Source organism: Haliotis rubra, unplaced genomic scaffold (genome assembly GCF_003918875.1).
Source record: "Haliotis rubra isolate DU_JTF1 unplaced genomic scaffold, ASM391887v1 Scf271, whole genome shotgun sequence".
NCBI lineage: Eukaryota > Metazoa > Mollusca > Gastropoda > Lepetellida > Haliotidae > Haliotis > Haliotis rubra.
In genome coordinates, this window is record NW_025766792.1 from 1066152 (window position 1) to 1087636 (window position 21485).

A 21485-nucleotide genomic window follows, 5' to 3' on the forward strand; every position below is an offset into this window, starting at 1 on the left:
ACTTTCCCAGCTTCTAAGGTGCCACTCAAAGAAACAGGAAAGAGGTTTCAAAATGTTATTTCATTCATGGTCCAGTGCTATTGACAGTATTGAGTTGATACAGTGTGTCAGTTTTACATGGCATTAATGACACTGTTCTGAAACTGTCTGGACACACTCAGATGTGTCTAGTTGTTCCTCCCTTTGTTGGAGATACAGCGACTATGCAATGAACTTGATGTCTTGATGGGCAAATAATAAGTAAGTCCCACATGTACTGTAAATTTGGTAGCTGTTGTTGATTTATTCTCCCAAAGAAATGACTTTCTTACACTTATATGTAGTATATTCAGGGGAGGAAACTGTTAAGGGAGACAACTTATGCACATGCCGTGTTGTAAAGGGAGACAACTTGTGCACATGCAGACTTGTAAAGGGAGACAACTTATGCACATGCTGTGTTGTAAAGGGAGACAACTTAAGTGCATGTAGTGTTGTAAAGGGAGACAACTAATGCACATGCCGTGTTGTAAAGGGAGACAACTTAAGTGCATGTAGTGTTGTAAAGGGAGACCACTCATGCATGCCGTGTTGTAAAGGGAGACAACTTGCGCGCATGCCGTGTTGTAAAGGGAGACAACTTGCATGCCGTGTTGTAAAGGGAGACAACTTGTGCATGCCGTGTTGTAAAGGGAGACAACTTAAGTGCATGTAGTGTTGTAAAGGGAGACCACTTATAGCATGCCCTTTTTGTAAATGTTGTTAAGGACAGGTCAGATATTGCTTGCCAGGGCGGATTTACTAAACTTCTTAGAATATTCTAGGAAGTTTAGTGAATCCGGCCCCAGGTGACTAATGGGAGCTAATTTTATAGCTTAATAAGGTATTTTCCATCATGGCAGCGGTTTCTCTAAATATGTCTGTTTGTTACACCAACATCATAGCCACTTCACTTTATGGCCTTTACGTCCTCCACAAAATAGCAGCCCTGACCAGGCTTGTCTTGTGAGGAGTGATTAATACCAGGAGAAATCTTCCTGAAATGGCCGTTCTGACCTGTCCTTTGGGGCACTCTTGGGCAGGCAAATCTGTTTCAACGTCTCATAAAGTGGCATCTTATGAACATGAAGAGTTGGGTAGGGTGGGGTGTGGGGTGGGGTGGGGTGGGGGGGCCTTATGTGCATGAAGTGTTTGTGAATTAGATGCTGACAATGCAATATGCGGGTTTGGATTTACGTGGATTTACAGTTTTCTTTTCTTATTGAGGTTTGGATCTCAACCTGTGTTGGATTTTTTTACATAAGTAGCAAGCTGTTTTTATATACTTTGCAACTTAATGGACATTTTGAAACAGTCTAGTCGTGTCCATGATGTTGACATATTTCTGTGATATCAGATTTCCGCCCATAATATTCCAATATAATTCCCCATGTTTGTTTTGATATTGATTCAGTGAGAATTCAATGAAATATCAGATTTTTTCATTTTATTCTTACACAAATTTCACTGGATTTCAATGCTGCAGAGCACCACTAGCTGATCTAATAACTATTCAGCCTGGCTGATTCTCTTGTATCCCAGTTCGTGGATCGATGCTCATGACGTCAATCACTGGATTGTCTGGCAAAGTCTTGATTGTTATCAGACTGCTGTCATACAGCGGAATAATGCAGACTGCAGCATTAAAACAAACAAAAATCCGAAGTAGGAAATATATTTTCAGTTGTAAGGTAGGATAAGGTTTCAGTTATAGTAAGAGGTAATTCATGTCAAGACTATACACATAGTGCAAACAGGCATATCAGCTTTTGTCAGGATTATTGTTAAAATGTGTACACCAGTAGTATCAGCAGTTCACAGTTTTATAGGATTAAAATCCTCATGCCAAATATATCTGACAAGTTTATCTCTGTAATCTGTGTATGGTAGAAACATCGGGTACAACATCTTGTTGCATGCCTCTCTAACCTAGCGATCGTCAACTAATATACTATGTTATACTTGTATAATGTCTGCACTGCATGTGTGTTTGCACGTACTAATCGTGATTTTCTTGAATTGCATGGAGTCTGTTTTCACATATCAGTAATATTGAACCAGTGATGTATTTGTAGGTTCACTCGCTGCAGTTACAGAGCATGTTGTAATTACAGGGAGTAGTTCTGATGATGGTAGTCCTTACTGGCTTAGAGCAGCGTTTGATGGCTGTGATTTAGGCTGGAGCTGACCTGTGTAGATCTGGGTTAGAACTGATCTTCAGCAACCCATGCTTGTCAACCCGTAAAGATCTGGGTTAGAACTGATCTTCAGCAACCCATGCTTGTCTACCCGTGAAGATCTGGGTTAGAACTGATCTTCAGCAACCCATGCTTGAACTGATCTTCTACTTGTATAGATCTGGGTTAGAACTGATCTTCAGGTTAGAACTGATCTTCAGCAACCCATGCTTATCTGCCCGTAAAGATCTGGGTTAGAACTGATCTTCAGCAACCCATGCTTGTCTACCCGTGAAGATCTGGGTTAGAACTGATCTTCAGCAACCCATGCTTGTCAACCCGTAAAGATCTGGGTTAGAACTGATCTTCAGCAACCCATGCTTGTCTACCCGTGAAGATCTGGGTTAGAACTGATCTTCAGCAACCCATGCTTGTCTACCCGTGAAGATCTGGGTTAGAACTGATCTTCATCAACCCATGCTTGTCTACCTGTTTAGATCTGGGTTAGAACTGATCTTCAGCAACCCATGCTTGTCAACCCGTAAAGATCTGGGTTAGAACTGATCTTCAGCAACCCATGCTTGTCTACCCGTGAAGATCTGGGTTAGAACTGATCTTCAGCAACCCATGCTTGTCTACCTGTTTAGATCTGGGTTAGAACTGATCTTCAGCAACCCATGCTTGTCTACCTGTGAAGATCTGGGTTAGAACTGATCTTCAGCAACCCATGCTTGTCTACCCGTGAAGATCTGGGTTAGAACTGATCTTCAGCAACCCATGCTTGTCTACCTGTGAAGATCTGGGTTAGAACTGATCTTGTCTACCTGTTTAGATCCGGGAGGGCTGATCTTCAGTGACCCATGCTTGTCTACCTGTTTAGATCCGGGTTAGAACTGATCTTCAGCAACCCATGCTTGTCTACCTGTTTAGATCTGGGTTAGAACTGATCTTCAGCAACCCATGCTTGTCTACCTGTTTAGATCCGGGTTAGAACTGATCTTCAGCAAACCCATGCTTGTCTGCCTGTTTAGATCCGGGTTAGAACTGATCTTCAGTGACCCATGCTTGTCTACCTGTTTAGATCCGGGTTAGAACTGATCTTCAGCAACCCATGCTTGTCAACCCGTGAGATCCGGGTTAGAACTGATCTTCAGCAACCCATGCTTGTCTACCCGTGAAGGTCTGGGTTAGAACTGATCTTCAGCAACCCATGCTTGTCTACCTGTTTAGATCTGGGTTAGAACTGATCTTCAGCAACCCATGCTTGTCTACCCGTGAAGATCTGGGTTAGAACTGATCTTCAGCACCCATGCTTGTCTACCTGTTTAGATCCGGGTTAGAACTGATCTTCAGCAACCCATGCTTGTCTGCCTGTTTAGATCAGGGTTAGAACTGATCTTCAGTGACCCATGCTTGTCTACCTGTTTAGATCCGGGTTAGAACTGATCTTCAGCAACCCATGCTTGTCAACCCGTGAGATCTGGGTTAGAACTGATCTTCAGCAACCCATGCTTGTCAACCCGTGAGATCTGGGTTAGAACTGATCTTCAGCAACCCATGCTTGTCTAGCCGTGAAGATCTGGGTTAGAACTGATCTTCAGCAACCCATGCTTGTCTACCTGTTTAGATCCGGGTTAGAACTGATCTTCAGCAACCCATGCTTGTCTGCCTGTTTAGATCTGGGTTAGAACTGATCTTCAGCAACCCATGCTTGTCAACCCGTAAAGATCTGGGTTAGAACTGATCTTCAGCAACCCAAACTTGACTATCCGTGAAGATCCGGGTTAGAACTGATCTTCAGCAACCCAAACTTGACTATCCGTGAAGATCCGGGTTAGAACTGATCTTCAGCAACCCAAACTTGACTATCCGTGAAGATCTGGGTTAGAACTGATCTTCAGCAACCCAAACTTGACTATCCGTGAAGATCCGGGTTAGAACTGATCTTCAGCAACCCAAACTTGACTATCCGTGAAGATCTGGGTTAGAACTGATCTTCAGCAACCCATGCTTAGCTGCCTGTTTAGATCTGGGTTAGAACTGATCTTCAGCAACCCATGCTTGTCTGCCTGTTTAGATCCGGGTTAGAACTGATCTTCAGCAACCCATGCTTGTCAACCCGTAAAGATCTGGGTTAGAACTGATCTTCAGCAACCCATGCTTGTCTACCCGTGAAGATCTGGGTTAGAACTGATCTTCAGCAACCCAAACTTGACTATCCGTGAAGATCCGGGTTAGAACTGATCTTCAGCAACCCAAACTTGACTATCCGTGAAGATCTGGGTTAGAACTGATCTTCAGCAACCCATGCTTGTCTGCCTGTTTAGATCTGGGTTAGAACTGATCTTCAGCAACCCATGCTTGTCAACCACGTAAAGATCTGGGTTAGAACTGATCTTCAGCAACCCATGCTTGTCTACCCGTGAAGATCTGGGTTAGAACTGATCTTCAGCAACCCAAACTTGACTATCCGTGAAGATCCGGGTTAGAACTGATCTTCAGCAACCCAAACTTGACTATCCGTGAAGATCTGGGTTAGAACTGATCTTCAGCAACCCATGCTTGTCTATCCGTGAGATCCGGGTTAGAACTGATCTTCAGCGACCCATGCTTATCTGCCTGTTTAGATCTGGGTTAGAACTGATCTTCAGCGACCCATGCTTGACTATCCGTGAAGATCCGGGTTAGAACTGATCTTCAGCAACCCGTGCTTATCTGCCTGTTTAGATCTGGGTTAGAACTGATCTTCAGCGACCCGTGCTTGACTATCCGTGAAGATCCGGGTTAGAACTGATCTTCAGCGACCCATGCTTGACTATCCGTGAAGATCCGGGTTAGAACTGATCTTCAGCAACCCATGCTTGACTATCCGTGAAGATCTGGGTTAGAACTGATCTTCAGCAACCCAAGCTTGTCTATCCGTGAAGATCCGGGTTAGAACTGATCTTCAGTGACCCATGCTTGTGTATAATTTGGCGATCAACGGGATCAGGTTGTCTAGCTCGCTGACTTGGTTGACTGACATTGACTCCCAGTTGTTTAGCTCATGATGTCCACCACTGGATTGTCTGATCTAGACTCAATCTATTTATAGACTGCCATCATAGCTGGAATATCGCTGAATGTGGTGTTAAAGAAAGTGAAAGGAAAACAACAGACAACAACTGGAACTGAATGATATGGACAGGGAATGTGAACATAGTAAATATTTTTGTCTTGTTCAAGCAGGACTAACGACAGACCCTGAAGACTAGTGATATACAAGTTCTCTGAACTAGTGGTAGAAAGCCTGAGTTTCTATGGCTGTGTTTATTCACTTTATTCATGCTCTCACCCACTGGGTGTCTGCCCTAGACTTGATGTAGATTTACAGGATGCTGTGAAATACCAGAAATACTGCTGACTACGACGTAAAACAATATGCACTCACTTTCATGATTCTGATATTACTGTCGATATTGACAAATGTTAAAACAGACACTGAGATGATAAGTTTATGAATATTCACATATACTGTTTCAAAAGTAGATGAGCACATAACGTTTTGGTAGAAGGTCCTTCGGATATTTGATACATTTTGACATTTTTGTACATTTTCTACTTTGTTAATCAGTTAGAATGTGGATCACACATGTTCATCATGTTCGTTTTTTATTACCCACCCCATTTCTCACGTTTCTTCTTACATAATCACCTGTGTCTAATGTAAAATTATGTTGTCGTGCTCACCGTATTAATCATGGTTGTGTATTCACAGAGGATACCATCAATTTCTAAGCTACGCTAAGTTCAGATTAGGTAAAGGACTTGTCACATCGTCATAATCCTAAATTTCGATTCTGAAAAGCAGATTAAATGCTGTTCCCCATAAAATGTTGCCTTTCGTTGTGCAGCTTGTAAAGATAGCATTCAATTCTAATTAGATAATTTCAAGGGCATGATTTAGAAAAGTAACTTTACATGAAAATTTTGCTTTAAATTCAACGCACAAAAATGTATGTCACTGGATTAGCTGAAAATGTTTTTGCAGGAAACGTAATATTTACTTTCTGCAGGAGTTAATGGTATCCATGTTTTTCTAACCTTGTTTGTATTTTATGCACCTAAACGCTAAACATACAACCTTCGACCAGTAATATCCCCCGGAGCTATACCCTGAAAATTTATGTTATTACAATGTAGCAGACTTTAATGAGTCTACAAACTTAAAATACATGAAAATTCCTTAAATTTTATAACATATGTCCTGAATGTGTACAGTTTTTGTATTTTTCTGGCTGAAATATTACAGTACTTAAACGTCTTCACAACATCAAGGAAACACGGGGTGGTGGGGTAGCCTGATGGTTAAAGCGTTAAATTTCGTCCGGCCACCGAAGACCGGGTTCGTTCCCCACATGGGTACAATGTGTGAAGATCATTTCTGGTGTCCCCCGCTGTGATTTGGCTGGAATATTGCTAAAAGCGGCGTAAAACCAAACTCACTCACTCACTCACTCAAGGCAACACATATTGCAGCATATGGCGTGTCCAGTATTGAGAAGAAATTGTTTTATTTGTTGAATACATATTGCCTATCCAAATAAACATGTTGAGGTACATGTAGTTAGTTTATGTCTTCAGTGTGATGATTGAAGTGACTGATTTGCTACACTGATAACATAGACGTTCTAGGTATCCGAGGGTATTCTGGTCTTGGGTTGTAGATAACTGCAACAACCAGGCATGGGTGAGCCTTGCCTTACCGTGTTCAGACACCATTCAATAACATCAAGGCCATAATCTGTTAATACCTTGTTTGTCTTAAATGTTTTCAGATGTTTTTTAATTTGACCAATCATAAAAAGTCCTGTTTTACGGACCAACTCGATATGAATTTTTTAAAACAAAAATATATTTGATTGTAATTTAGACAAAATAATTTATTTTCAGATGGATATTTCAATCAAACAATTTTTTTTTTCCTTTTTGTCTTGTTCACAAAAATATGTAAAAAAACCAAGACAAATTCATTTTGTCAATTCATATTATATTTGGAGAAATAAATTATATTCTCTTGTACAGTTATATTTTTAATAGTAAAGGCTTTAAACATTTTTTTGGCAAATGTCCACTTTTTCTGTAGGTTTTTATTCGGACAAACAAATGATTAATTTTTTGTGGCCTGTATGATCTAAATCTCAATTTTGATGAGGAAAGAACCTTTCTGGCAATTTTGGAACATATTGCACAGTTTGCTAACGTTTTGACATCTAACAGATCTGTAGAGGTGACTTGCACCAGAGCTTGAGTGTAGCAGTTTCTTTTAACATCTTTTATCTGTATTGTTATTTTGTTTCTAATGAATAAAATTATCATTGGCACTTAATGGTATCCTATCATTTTTGCACGTTTAATTCTCTCATCGTGAGTCTATTACCGATGACACAAGAGTCTTATTGCAGAGTAGGCGATGGAAATTAATTATGAAATCTCTACAATCTGGTGGAAGTCACTCTTTGGAAAAGTTACAAAATTAAACTGTATGGTATGAAATGTAGATGGTATTATAAGAAAAAAATATGCAGTAAATGCGAAAAGAGAAAAATACATAGTAAGTAATCCTTTCTTATGATCTGACATTATACTTGATTAGCTTTACATGTTAACATTTTCTCACATATATATATATATATATATATCCCTGTGGTGTTGCTGTGTGTTTCTGTATATATCCTATGCCTATTCTGTATATACCCACTCCAGGGCCTTGTGGGGACCTTGACGGGGAGGACCTCGGGAACATTTGAGTGTCAGAGGCATGGATATAGGGGGGGATGTGAATTCTATTGATGGCAGTACAAATTCTTAGCACCTGTAAAGATCCGGGTTAGACTTGGTCTCAGCAACCCATGCTTGTTGTAAGAGGGGACTCACTGGATCAGGTAGTCATGAGACATGTCATCGTGATCATGATGTTGAGCACTGGATTGTCTGGTAACCAGAGAATAGAGGAGTCCAGTACTGGGGTGAAGTCAAGTAGTAGAAAAGTCCGCTACTGGGGTGGAGTCGGGTACTAGAGGAGTCCGCTACTGGGGTGGAGTCGGGTACTAGAGGAGTCCGCTACTGGGGTGGAGTCGGGTACTAGAGGAGTCCGCTACTGGGGTGGAGTCGGGTACTAGAGGAGTCCGCTACTGGGGTGGAGTCGGGTACTAGAGAAGTCCGCTACTGGGCTGAAATCTGGTACTAGAGGGGTCTGGTACTGGGGTGGAGTCAGGTACTAGAGGGGTCTGGTACTGGGATGGAGTCAGGTACTAGAGGGGTCTGGTACTGGGGTGGAGTCAGGTACTATAGGGGTCTGGTACTGGGGTGGAGTCTGGTACTAGAGGGGTATGGTCCTCTGGTCGAGTCTGGTACTAGAGGGGGTATGGTACTGGGGTGGAGTCGGTACTAGAGGGGTATGGTACTGGGGTGGAGTCGGGTACTAGAGGGGTATGGTACTGGGGTGGAGTCGGGTACTAGAGGGGTATGGTACTGGGGTGGAGTCAGGTTCTAGAGGGGTACGACACTGGGGTGGAGTCAGGTACTAGAGGGGCACGACACTGGGGTGGAGTCAGGTACTAGAGGGATACATTACCGGGTGAGGGAGGTGAAATTGGGTTTAACGTCGTGCTTCAGAATATTTTGCTCATATGACGACGTGCATGCGTGTATGTGTACACGCATGCGGCTGCTTGTACTAGCCCAGACTTTGCTGGTTTTATAGTGCTAGCCCACTGTGATACCATGCCGCAGAGTGAAGCATGAATATCCCACTCAGACACATTATACTGACTCGAGAGCCGACCAGTCCTTGTTATACCCATTAATGCCGAAAGCACCAGGCAGGGACCAACATGTACCATATTTTAGCGCCTTTTGGTATAACGCGGTCGGGGATCAAACCCCGTGACCTTCTACTCTCTCGGGTGGGGACGCTCTAACCACTACACCAGGGAGGCGGTCAGTACATAACTGGGGTGGAGTCAGGTACTAGAGGGGTAACGGCACTGGGGTGGTCAGGTACTAGAGGAGTCCGCTACTGGGGTGGAGTCAGGTACTAGAGGAGTCCGCTACTGGGGTGGAGTCAGGTACTAGAGGGAGTAACGGTACTGGGGTGGAGTCAGGTACTAGAGGGGTACGGCACTGGGGTGGAGTCAGGTACTAGAGGGGTATGGTACTGGGGTTGAGTCAGGTACTAGAGGGGTACAGCACTGGGGTGGAGTCAGGTACTAGAGGGGTACGGTACTGGGGTGGAGTCAGGTACTAGAGGGGTACGGCACTGGGGTGGAGTCAGGTACTAGAGGGGTATGGTACTGGGGTGGAGTCAGGTACTAGAGGGGTACGGCACTGGGGTGGAGTCAGGTACTAGAGGGGTACAGCACTGGGGTGGAGTCAGGTACTAGAGGGGTACAGCACTGGGGTGGAGTCAGGTACTAGAGGGGTACGGCACTGGGGTGGAGTCAGGTACTAGAGGGGTACGGGGTACTGGGGTGGAGTCAGGTACTAGAGGGGTGCGGCACTGGGGTGGAGTCAGGTACTAGAGGGGTACGGTACTGGGGTGGAGTCAGGTACTAGAGGGTACAGCACTGGGGTGGAGTCAGGTACTAGAGGGGTACAGCACTGGGGTGGAGTCAGGTACTAGAGAGGGGGCACTGGGCACTGGGAGGAGTCAGGGGGCACTGGAGTGGGTATGGTACTGGGGTGGAGTCTGGGTACTCAGGAGGGGAGAAGTGCGGTACTGGGGTGGAGTCAGGTACTAGAGCTACAGAGGGTACAGCACTGGGGTGGAGTCAGGTACTAGAGGGTACAGCACTGGGGTGGAGTCAGGTACTAGAGGGCAATGGCACTGGAGTGGCGTCAGGTACTAGAGGGGTACAGCACTGGAGTGGAGTCAGGTACTAGAGGGTGCAGCACTGGAGTGGAGTCAGGTACTAGAGGGGTACAGCACTGGGGTGGAGTCAGGTACTAGAGGGGTACGGCACTGGGGTGGAGTCAGGTACTAGAGGGGTACGGCACTGGGGTGGAGTCAGGTACTAGAGGGGTACGGTACTGGGGTGGAGTCAGGTACTAGAGGGGTACGGCACTGGGGTGGAGCCAGGTACTAGAGGGGTACGGCACTGGGGTGGAGCCAGGTACTAGGTTGTCTGGTCCTCAGACAGTAAATCAACCTAACCCTAACTAAAATATGCCTAACTGTATCAGCTGTCTTAGCATGTCTAAAATATTATGCAAAATGCAATACATGAAAAATACTGCAAGGCTTTATCTCTGTGACATTGGGATAAATATGTCTCTTCACAAACAAGGTAAAAATCCTGTCATGTGATATACAACTTAGCTCCTTGGAGCGGTGTCATGTCATCACAGAGCTGGAGTAGGGATTCATCATCCTAAGAAACAAAACTAAAAATAAAGTCAGCTCAGAACAGCTGTTATATTCCAACAAACACAAACAAACACATTGACAATGAATTGGAATACCAGGTTAGACTGCCAGACAACAGGCAACAGGAACACTATACATCATTGGTAGTCAGATATCCTGAACCAAACAGTCAGTCTGAAATGTCTTACATTCTTACCATCGACTAAGTATTTCCTTCAAACTCCGTAATCCCTGTCTTGAAGGACAAGTTGACTCTGCCAACTGAGTGGCTGGAGTGTGTCATGTGACAGGGGACAGGATGACGTGGCTGCAATATGACAACATGTCAGTCCATGTCTAGGGGTATAGGGTGTGACGTGTATGTGTGTGCGCATCATCACACCACATACCCTTAGTGACCGTTGACAACACATTCATCTTACCAACATTCATTCATGCAGGTCTGGAATATATGTGTGCCGTTTTACTGAAGCAAATGATGTAAGCAACACAAATAAACCCAAGAATAACAGGATCTGGTGATCAGGCTTGTGACTTGGCTGGTGTTATGTCCCAATTGCATGGTTTGGTGCTCATGACGTCGATCACAGGACTGTCTGGCCAAGGTTATTCACAAGCCGCCATCATGTAGCTGGAATATTGCCGAGTGTCATTAAACAAAAAGTATAGTTTGAGGAGATTTTCTAGAGCTAGTGAGTTGCCTTACAGAAACAGAAGGGCGAGGACGAGGCCAAGAAGCAGGCTGAGATAGAAGCTCTACAGAAGCAGCTGCAGCAGCTGAAGGACATGGCGGCGGGAAAAACGGTAAGTCCACTCACTTCGAAAATAGTATTTTGATGATGTGCAGCAATAAGTAGGAGTTAAAACCATTCTTTTCTATGTGTATTGGTCCACACACCAACAGCTGGGCTGACACTAACATCCTGAGACATGTCGTCAAATTGATTTGAGCTTGGAGCCCTAAAATAAATTGGGGAATTAATGTGAATATTCCTGCCTAAAATTACTGTGAATGGTGCTGCCTACAAACTATATCCTGTTCCTGTCTGTGTGATCATGCCATGTTCTCTGATTGTCATCGATATCATTGCATTATAATTGTATTTATTATGTCTGATTTATCTTGTTTTACTGATATTTCTACCGTCGATGTTTAAAAAGAATATTATCTTTTTTTCATTCATTGACATTGAAACATGCAGAAGAAATTACAGACAATGGGAGATGCTGAGGAAAAAGTGATTGATTTGATGGCACCAGTGTTGTGTTACAGTGTTAGAGATGCTGCTTAACTTTTACTGGAAACAGATATTCGTATGCATTTATTATAAGTATGAATTTATAGTTAATGTGCTCTGGTCACTTTGTCCCATATCCCCACTCAATCACTGGTGTTTTATGCCAAGTTTATTTCTCCCTTGTGAAAATCGTTACCAATAGACTTTCAGGTTGTTTTCATGTAAAGAAACATGATGCATATCTTCTTGGAAAAGCATTGATTGTAGCGTTTTGTTTTCATGACTTTGAACTGTAGAAGACACCAAATTATTGTTCCTTGTATACAATAACAACACAACATTAATTATTGCAAATGTAAAAAGTTTGGACTTTTAGCTCAATGATGTTGATTATGTTTTTCAATTTTCACCGATATGATTGTTGTACTGCATATCCAGGATTTAATATATTTTATATTTAGATTACACTTCTCAGTAAAATACAGATTATGGTACTTTTGTTTTGTTGAGTCCCATGTGGGATTCGAACCCACACATTGTGTATTCATATCCAGGATTAGAAATATTTGTTTGTTTTCACAAAACTTTAAAAACTATCAGCTACCAAGTTGCCATCTATTGAAAACTGGTGGTCGACAGGGGAAATGTAACTAGCCCTTCCTTATTTCCATTGGTCACGGACTTTCAGACTTACTCCAGTAAAAGTTGAGCAGTAATGATAGTTGCACTGTGATCATCTGTGTCCACTACTGATTCCATGAAGTATGGCTTGACTTTGCATTAATGTGTTTACACATTCTTCTGTGATAAATTCTGGTCTATACATGGGGAAAAAGTGAAAAAGACATTTCTGATATTTTTTATTCTCAATATATTTCCCATGTGTGGAGGATAAATTGTGATTGTCTTGTCAGTTTTCCACATTGGCCTAATTTGTGAAAAAAGAATTACTTTGAATTCTCAATTTTGCATTCAGTAAAATAGTACAATTTATTGCAATTTAGACTGTTTTTGGAATATTTGTTTTTCAAATGTCGGCAGATTCAGTAAACCAATTCAAACAAAGCCTTACCATACTTGAAACCTCCCCTTCACAAAGTTTTTGTTGCCCTGAAGAGCACATTTAAGTTTGTCCCTGTCATACTTGTTGGAATGCTTTCAAATCTGCCATTGTCCACACTGCACTGGAAATAAGCTTGGAATTTTAAAAAATGGAAAATTGTTTTTATGTGTTTATTATGTTTTACGAGAAACAACTGATTGGTATTGAGAGAAATTGCAAATTTAAAGCTTTATGATCAAAGTATTTGAATAGGTTTCAGATAGATCGTTTGTATATTCTGTGTCCGTTACAGTTTTTAATATGACATTACGGCACTTCATCAGCATGTTGGCACAGTTCATGGTTGTCTCTGTGGTTTTGTTCACAAATTACGGGGACGGGTATGATAGAATATTATGATACACTGATTGTGGCTAGCAGTAAAATTGGTCATTGGTCTTCAGCCAACAGCTTGTCATAAGAGACACCTAATAGATTTGCAGGTCTGATTCATTGAGTTTGTCGATGCATGTCATCCTGTCTAAACTGTTTAGATTATTGCTCATGATGTCAATCTGATTGGGGTAGCCTAATGGTTAAAGCGTGGCTTTCACGCCGAGGACCGGGGTCCAAACCCCACATGGGTACAATGAAGCCCATTTCTGGTGTCCCCTACCGTGATGTTGCTGGAATATTGCTAAAAGCGTAAAATGTCAGTCATGATGTCAGTCACTGGATCGTCACTACATTATTAACTCATGTCATACAGCTTGAATTTCCTGAATGCAGTGTTAACAAGAAACTTAATGGGGGTGGTTATGAGATAGGTATTTAGCTGGAGTAGTTTGGTTGTAATGAGATTGCACTGTTAGATATATAGTCTACGTCAGTATTGTGACTATGATGCTCTCCTTGCAGCCCATCGACCAGTCCATGGTGAAAGGTGGCAAGAAAGGACCAGGTCCTGCAAAGGTAAATGGTTTCAACACTGATACTTGTATAGGCTCTGTCCCTCCGTCACACACCGCCTCCGTGGTGTAGTGGTTAGAGCGTCCGCCCGGGGGTGTGGAAGGTCGCGGGTTCGATCCCCGACCGCGTCATACCAAAAGACATTAAAATATGGTACTTGTTGGTCCCTGTCTGGCGCTCGGCAGTAATGGGTACAACAAGGACTGGTCGGCTCGGAGTCAGTATAATGTGTCTGAGTGGGGTATTCATGCTTCACTGCGGCATGGTATCTCAGTAGGCTAGCACTATAAAACCAGCTTCAGTCTGGGCTAGTACAAGCAGCCGCACATACACATACACATGCATGCACGTCGTCATATGAGCGAAATATTCTCAAGCACGACGTTAAACCCAATTCCACCACCACCACCCTCCATCACACAGAATGCTTGTGTAGTCTGTCGCATCAGAGCATCATGCTGAAGACTTCAGTTAGATTCTGAAGAATTTTTCATTGTTTTGGTACAAGGCCAGGGTCCAACCACACGCCTTCCTCTCTCCAAGCAGATGCTCCATTAAGTGCACCACCACAGCCATAGACATGCACAAAATTGCTCTCACGAATGTTTGCTCAAATTTTATATCATAAACCGCAGATTCAAGCACATGCACTTCAATATATGAGACAGCACGTCATCTGGTACACTGATAAATGCAGTGGTGAGTGTGATAGTGATGTTTTGCAGTGTTTGTAAACAATGTCACATTGGATATAGGGGAGTCATGAATTTGGAAACATGACAAAGTTCCGGAAGTGTTAGGACATGTTTCATATTCTAGCATGACAGACGCACAGAACTGTGCCATTGTCAATCTGTGTACGCGTCTTTCGTTAGCGAATTGTGTATGTAAATTGTTAAAATTTAAATGTGATATTACAAGATTGTGTTAAAAACAAAAAAGTTCCTAGTTTTTTTCTCTGTGCCCACCATTAACATATTGCCTCTCATATTTCGTAATTGTAATACAAATGAAATAAGTAGAAGGTACTTGTGCAAGAACCCTGTTTTGATGCAGCTGAATCTTTAAACAGGTGATGGAGGGATGTAGTGCACTCCAGACAATGATATATTGATGAAAGGTATATGACGCCCCAGAAATGATTCTTGGAATGTTAAGATTTTTAACACCATCTGTAGCTTTATTGGTATTGAATTCGTTCAGCTTCAAAAGTATCATGTCACGAAGAATATGTTTTCCTTTAGTTTCTGTGCCATTACCCAGTTCAATGTTTTATACATATACTGAAAGTTAACTTGACAGTCTGTACCCATAGAGATAATAATAATAATGTCACTTATAAAGCGCAAATGTCCACACACTTATGAATGCTCAATGCGCTGAAAAGAATTGAGTAAAAGAGTCAGCCATCGGCACTTTGAAACAGGTGACTTTTGACTTGAAGGTTGAGAGAGATTCACATAATTTGATTTCTAAAGGTAAAGAGTTGGTGCAACATAGGAGAAAGCCCTTTTCCCATACGAAACTAGGTGGAATTTGGGAACTTGTAGTAGGTGCTGATTCTGGGACCGGAGTGATCTTGATGGAATGTATTTTGTGAGTTCAGTGAGATATTCTGGAGCTTGATTGTGGAGACAGCTGAAAGTGATGCAGAGAAGTTTAAAGTTGATTCTCTATTGAATAGGCAGCCAATGTAAGGATTTGAGAACAGGAGAGATGTGATCAGATTTAGTCTTCAGAGAAATAATTCTTGCAGCTGTATTCTGTACTTTCTGTAGTCTTGAGATATTGTGTTTGCTGAGGCCGATCAACAGTCCATTGCAGTAGTCTAGTCTGGATAGCACTAGACATCTGACTAGGATGTGGGCACATTCCGCTGTGATGTACTTCCTGATGTTTCCTATGGCTTTAAGATGAAAATAACATGATTTGCATATCCTGTTGACTTGCTCCGTACCCAATTTTGGCGGCCTTGTACATACATTTTGGATAATCTACACTCTAACCAATCAAATAGATGATTCGTACCCTAAATGGAAATCCATAACGAATGAAGATATATATGATTTGAAACTTTAATCAGTTGTTTTCTCATGTTCAGCAATGACCCAATGAAAACCTATATGATCTGATACGTTGTTTCTTATTGTAACTGCAGCAGTGGCGTGAAATTTGACAACGGGAATGTTGTGCTGACCTGGATATCATTGTGAATTAATAGCTTAATATCCTGAAAATCTGTTTAGTATTTCCAGTCACTTCTGACAAGTATCTGCTCCACAGACATTTACCGGTACTGATTAATGGATTCGGCATGTTTGATTTGTGTTTGATATAACACGGGAGTAGTTCAGTCACTGACTTTTTAAAATTGTTGTTACACCACCTGACTCCTAAAATGGTAATAGTTTCAATACTAGATCAAAAATATGTACACTAGGCCAGTTGAGTTGACCTATTTTTTTATATCCTAATGTTACTTGCATAATAAGACAGGAAAGAGTGTTTAGGATTCATTCATCTTCACTTAGCAACATGGTCAACATGATCTGTATGTTGAGAGAATACAATGGCGTTTTGTGTTGTGTGTGAAAGAAGGGGGGACAACGACAACATGGGTTGCAGTGCAGTAGTTGGCAGCTCTGTACATGTGGAGCAGGTAGATAATCTCACATACCTTTGTTTTCGTTTTCATGCACTTGTAAATTGTTATTGAAGAATTTTCAAACGTTAATGCTATTACGTTTTGACTAGGAATGAGATTTACGTATGCACATGGAAAAAAACATATTGCAACACCCCATATTTCTCATGGTGTCAATACATCTACATTAAACATTGTAAAGGAACGTATCCAAACCTGAAGTCTACTCAGTGTCTGGGCAAACTGATCCTCAAGGAATAATTAAATGCCAAAACCTGACACACAGACACACTCTGCCATGTTTTCAGAGACAAACATGGCAGAGAATTGACTCATTTTGTTATGCTGGTAACTATGGTTGTATGACAAGAATAAGTGCAGTCATTTTCAAGATTCTGGCAGATAATCTGAAGAAATCACATAAGTATCAGTAACAGATCACAAAGTCTACTTGTGGTGTGAACCACCTACAAACATTCTGACCCTCATTAATTGTATCAGTCGTGGAATTTGATGCTAAGGTATTGCATTCCATTCTTGATGAATGGCTTTAAATGGCATATTCTGTAACCCAAATTAAATACAACTGCTCCTGAACCGGTATAAATCTGGTAAGAATTTTAGGTACAGGCCCGCCATTTTGGTTATGTACGAATCTCCTTAGGTATGAATCCTATTTGGGGTATTGTGGGTCTAAATCCTGGGCCCTGTTTCACAAAGTGGACTTAGCGTTAAGGCGATCGTGACTCCTGTACTTAAACATAGACTTACAACAGTCATAGTGCTAAGATAGATCTGTGGAACAGGGCTCTGGTTATGCTTATGATCTGAAAATCTTGGTCTTCTTCTTGCCCCACAAGGGGCGGTGGGGTAGCCTAGTGGTTAAAGCGCTGGCTCGTCACGCCGAAGACCCGGGTTCGAATCCCCACATGGGTACAATGTGTGAAGCCCATTTCTGGTGTCCCCTGCCGTGATGTTGCTGGAATATTGCTAAAAGCGGTGTAAAACCAAACTCAGTCAGTCAGTCAGTCAGTCTTGTCCCACACATTCAGTCCAGTACCAGGTTTGGGGATCGATCGTTTCAGGTGGCAGGACCCACTCTCTGGAATCAACTTCCACTGGAGTTACTGACAGTCAACAACCTGAAGATTTTCAAATCTAAACTGAAAGACGTACCTTTTTCAGAAAACATACGGTGTCTAACTTTTCATTCTCGAGTTGTTCGGAGAGCACTACTGAGCAGTACTTTTGGACTGGAGCTGGCGCTATATAAATCTTTTTTTGATGATGATGATGATGATGATGCTTCTAGGTGTGTCAGCATGCTCATGGGCTTCATCAGGGGCGGTGGGGTAGCCTAGTGGTTAAAGTGTTTGCTCGTCACGCTGAAGACCCGGGTTCGATTCCCCACATGGGTACAATGTGTGAAGCCCATTTCTGGTGTCCCCCACCATAATATTGCTGGAATATTGCTAAAAGCGGCGTAAAACCCAACTCGCTCACTATGGGCTTCATCACCATGGGAAACATCGTAGACTTGCATCATATCAAGTTTTTCTCCCCCATTGTTCTGAACCATTGTTATATAGCAGTATCTGGAATACTGGTCACAGTGGCACTAACCCACCTCAATCATATCGTCATCACATTGGGTTGCAGGCAAAGGTGAAACCCAAGACAAAGGCGTTACAGAAGACGTCCGAAGATGACGACATGTCCGTAGTCAACATGGATAAGTGAGTAGAAACCAAGTGTCCAAATATCACAACCTTTTGTGATAAAAATAGGAAGTGGGTATTTCCAGTAGAGAAATAGATGCTCAGTTGGCCGGAGTATTATCTCTAGGGTTCTACAGCACACAATGCACATATTAATATTCAGTTCATGAATCCTCCGTAAAATATGCAGTGGAAAAAACAAACAAGTAAAAGTTACAATTTAATATAAGTTTTTGTTTTGTTTTACACTTGGAGTTCATGCAATGAGGGACTGACTCCTGATAAAGAAAATGCATCCCTGCGCCCGAGATTGGTACATTAATATTCAAAAAACAAAACAAGTAAAAGTTACAATATTAAGATGAGTAAAGAAATCATCAAATCTTACAGCACATTCCAACTTTACTGGACTTTCATCTGTCCTGTTACGACCCTTAATCATGATGAACCTTCATGACTTTTGTACAAGAATTATTGACATCTTTCATTGAATAATATTAATAAGTTCCTTTTGGATTTAGGTGTTGAAACTATACCATTTTGAAAATGTGGGCATTATTTGGCATTAACGAGTTTCATGGAGAAGTAATTCACAACCCACAGACACTCTTGGCGCCTTCCACTGATGGTTACTTAGCAACAGTTGACCGATGACAAAGATGCTAATGCTATGTTATCATCTGGGTTAGATTTGTTTTTGAGCAACTGATGCTGTATAAGATCTGGCCCCACTTGCAAAACACATCTTACCGTATATTACCGTCTATAAGACGACCCCCAAACTTCACCCTTAAAATCAGTGTCAAAATGGTATGTTTCGTGCATAAGTCGATCCCCTGCGATGGGGTCCTAATTGCAGCAAACACAGACAACTGGCAGTTACCAATAATTATAACTTTGGTCCACATTATTCAAAGAATTCACAATCATATATTGCGTCTACTCACGGATCGAAAAGAAGTATAGTTGACAGAAAAGGCATAATATATTTTGTTTCTCTAAATATATTATTGTGCATGTTTGAACTTGATCGCCGGGAAACATGTGCACAGCTGATTGCTATTTCCGGCTCAGATACACTCCGTAATCTTAATCCCTGCAAATAATACAATGCCCAGCAAAAACAACTTAGAACTTAAAAGGTAAATAATCTTGTCTAGTGATGTTTAATTGCACATTTGACGTCTCTACTGACAAAGTCGTTTTCTGTTGTTTGTTCACGCGAAGTGAGACGATGTTGTTTTCTTACCTCTGGAAAAAAGTTTGACGAAAGCGTAACCCATGAATAAGACGACCCCCTTCTACACACTGCTTTGTTTGGTCCTCAAAATTCGGCTTATAGACGGTCATATACGGTAGATACCAAGTATTATAACCACCATGCTCAAACAGAGACATAAGATAATAGTAGTGCTAAAATAGCTTCGTGCAGACTGCCCCAGGTGGTAAAGCTTATTGATCTGATTAATGCATGCCATATGTTTGTATAATTCAATGCTTATAATGTCTGTAAGAGTGCCACTGTCATTGCTGAGTGCTGTGTTATAAACAAACAAATTTAATAAGATTTGCTGTTTTCTAGGGTGTGTATATTCTGTGGTGAGAGGAATGAAGGTTTCGATGATGAGGGCTTGGACCTTCATTATTGGAAGAACTGCCCCATGCTGAAGAGATGTGCGAACTGTAAACAGGTGAGTAGAACACAATGTACACAACACACGGCTTGCTTCCATGATGACATGAGGGTCTGTCAGCTAACAAAGTCAACCTTTCTGGGTGTGTCGAGTTCATGTCAGTGAAGAGCAGCTCTGATTGACTCCTCTAATTTTTGTAGCACATTTTGAAAATGTATCACGGTACTAATACATTTCATTCCAAGATTGTGCGTATTTTAATCTCACTGGCAGAATTTACAAGTGACAAGTCAGACTGACTTAAAATTCGGGAATTACCTACTGATTCACGGGATCGAACTGTATATTATGTGTGTACAATGCATGCAACAGCCAACAAACTCTTGGACAACTTTGAAGTTGTCAAAAATATTTGCTTTAATCTAAGATATGAGTCCATTTTCATTTTGGCTGGAATTGTTTAGCTTCACTGTCTGTGTTGACAACAGGTTGTGGAGATCGCCAGCCTCACTGACCACCTGTTGAGTGAATGTGAGTCCCACGGCATGTTCTCCAAGTGTCCTCGCTGCTCCCGAGGCTATACTCAAGGAGGATTATGATCAACACATTCAGGAGAAAGCTTGCAATCGTAAGTTAAATCCATATACTCACGTTTATTTCCTCACTCCGTTACAGCTACATAGTCACATGACTCACATTTCCTCACTCCGTAACAGCTACATAGTCACTCACCCGTTCACTCGCTCTGGTTAAAGCTTGTCACGCTAACGACCAGTGTTCATATACCCACACAGGCACAATGTGTGAAGCCCATATCTCATGTCACCTGCCTTGATATAACTAGAATATTGTTGAAAGCAGCGTGAAATCATACTCACTCACTCACTGTTCATGTCACCAATCACTCACACTCACTCGTTCGTCACGCTGAAGACCCGGGTTTGATTCCCCACATGGGTTCAATGTATGAAGCCCCTTTTTGGTGTCCCCCACTGTGATATTGCTGGAATATTGCTAAAAGCTTTGTAAAACCATACTCACGTACTAACAACTGGCTCACTGACTCACTTTGTAGATTTTCCAGAGACTAAGTTGCATGTGAACCAAGCATTCCAAGTCAGGACACATCTCCAACAACCGATGTTGATCTGAAGGTGTAACTGAATGGATCTAGTGGTTCAGCTCATCGTCCTCTCACCATCGCAACATCATCAATCACAATCATCAATCAATCATTGTTTACTCCAGATTTGATTATCTACAGCTTGTTGTCGTAAAGACGGAATATTACCAGTGCAGCAACAGACAGACATTCACTAACTGACTCACGTTGTTGATGTTGCAGCTGGCAAGCCACAGATGAGCCATTGTCCACTCTGTCACCAAAACATCCACATTGGAGAAGATGGTTGGAAGGAACATTTAATGGGGCAGAATGGTTGTAAACAGAACCCCCGTAGACTGCTAGCTCTCAACAAACAACCAGGTAGGTTATGGGGCACTAGTGAGAGGTTAACTGAACCCCTTCAGATTTCCGACTGTCAATAAGAAACCGTGAAGTTGTGTGATGCAGTGTATCGGACTAACAGAACCCCTTCAGATTGCTGACTCTCAGTAAACAACCGTGTAGGTGAGATA

General features: G+C 42.0%; 1 protein-coding gene across 1 annotated transcript in view; it reads left to right on the plus strand.

Moving 5' to 3' along the window:
• Positions 1-21485, plus strand: part of LOC124280678 (centrosomal protein of 104 kDa-like) — a 73043-nt gene that overhangs the window by 44774 nt on the left and 6784 nt on the right. The window contains 8 exon segments of the mRNA XM_046716672.1: positions 11311-11406; positions 11805-11840; positions 13801-13854; positions 18155-18231; positions 19796-19904; positions 20336-20419; positions 20421-20475; positions 21193-21333. Coding sequence (XP_046572628.1) covers positions 11311-11406; positions 11805-11840; positions 13801-13854; positions 18155-18231; positions 19796-19904; positions 20336-20419; positions 20421-20475; positions 21193-21333 — 652 coding nt within the window.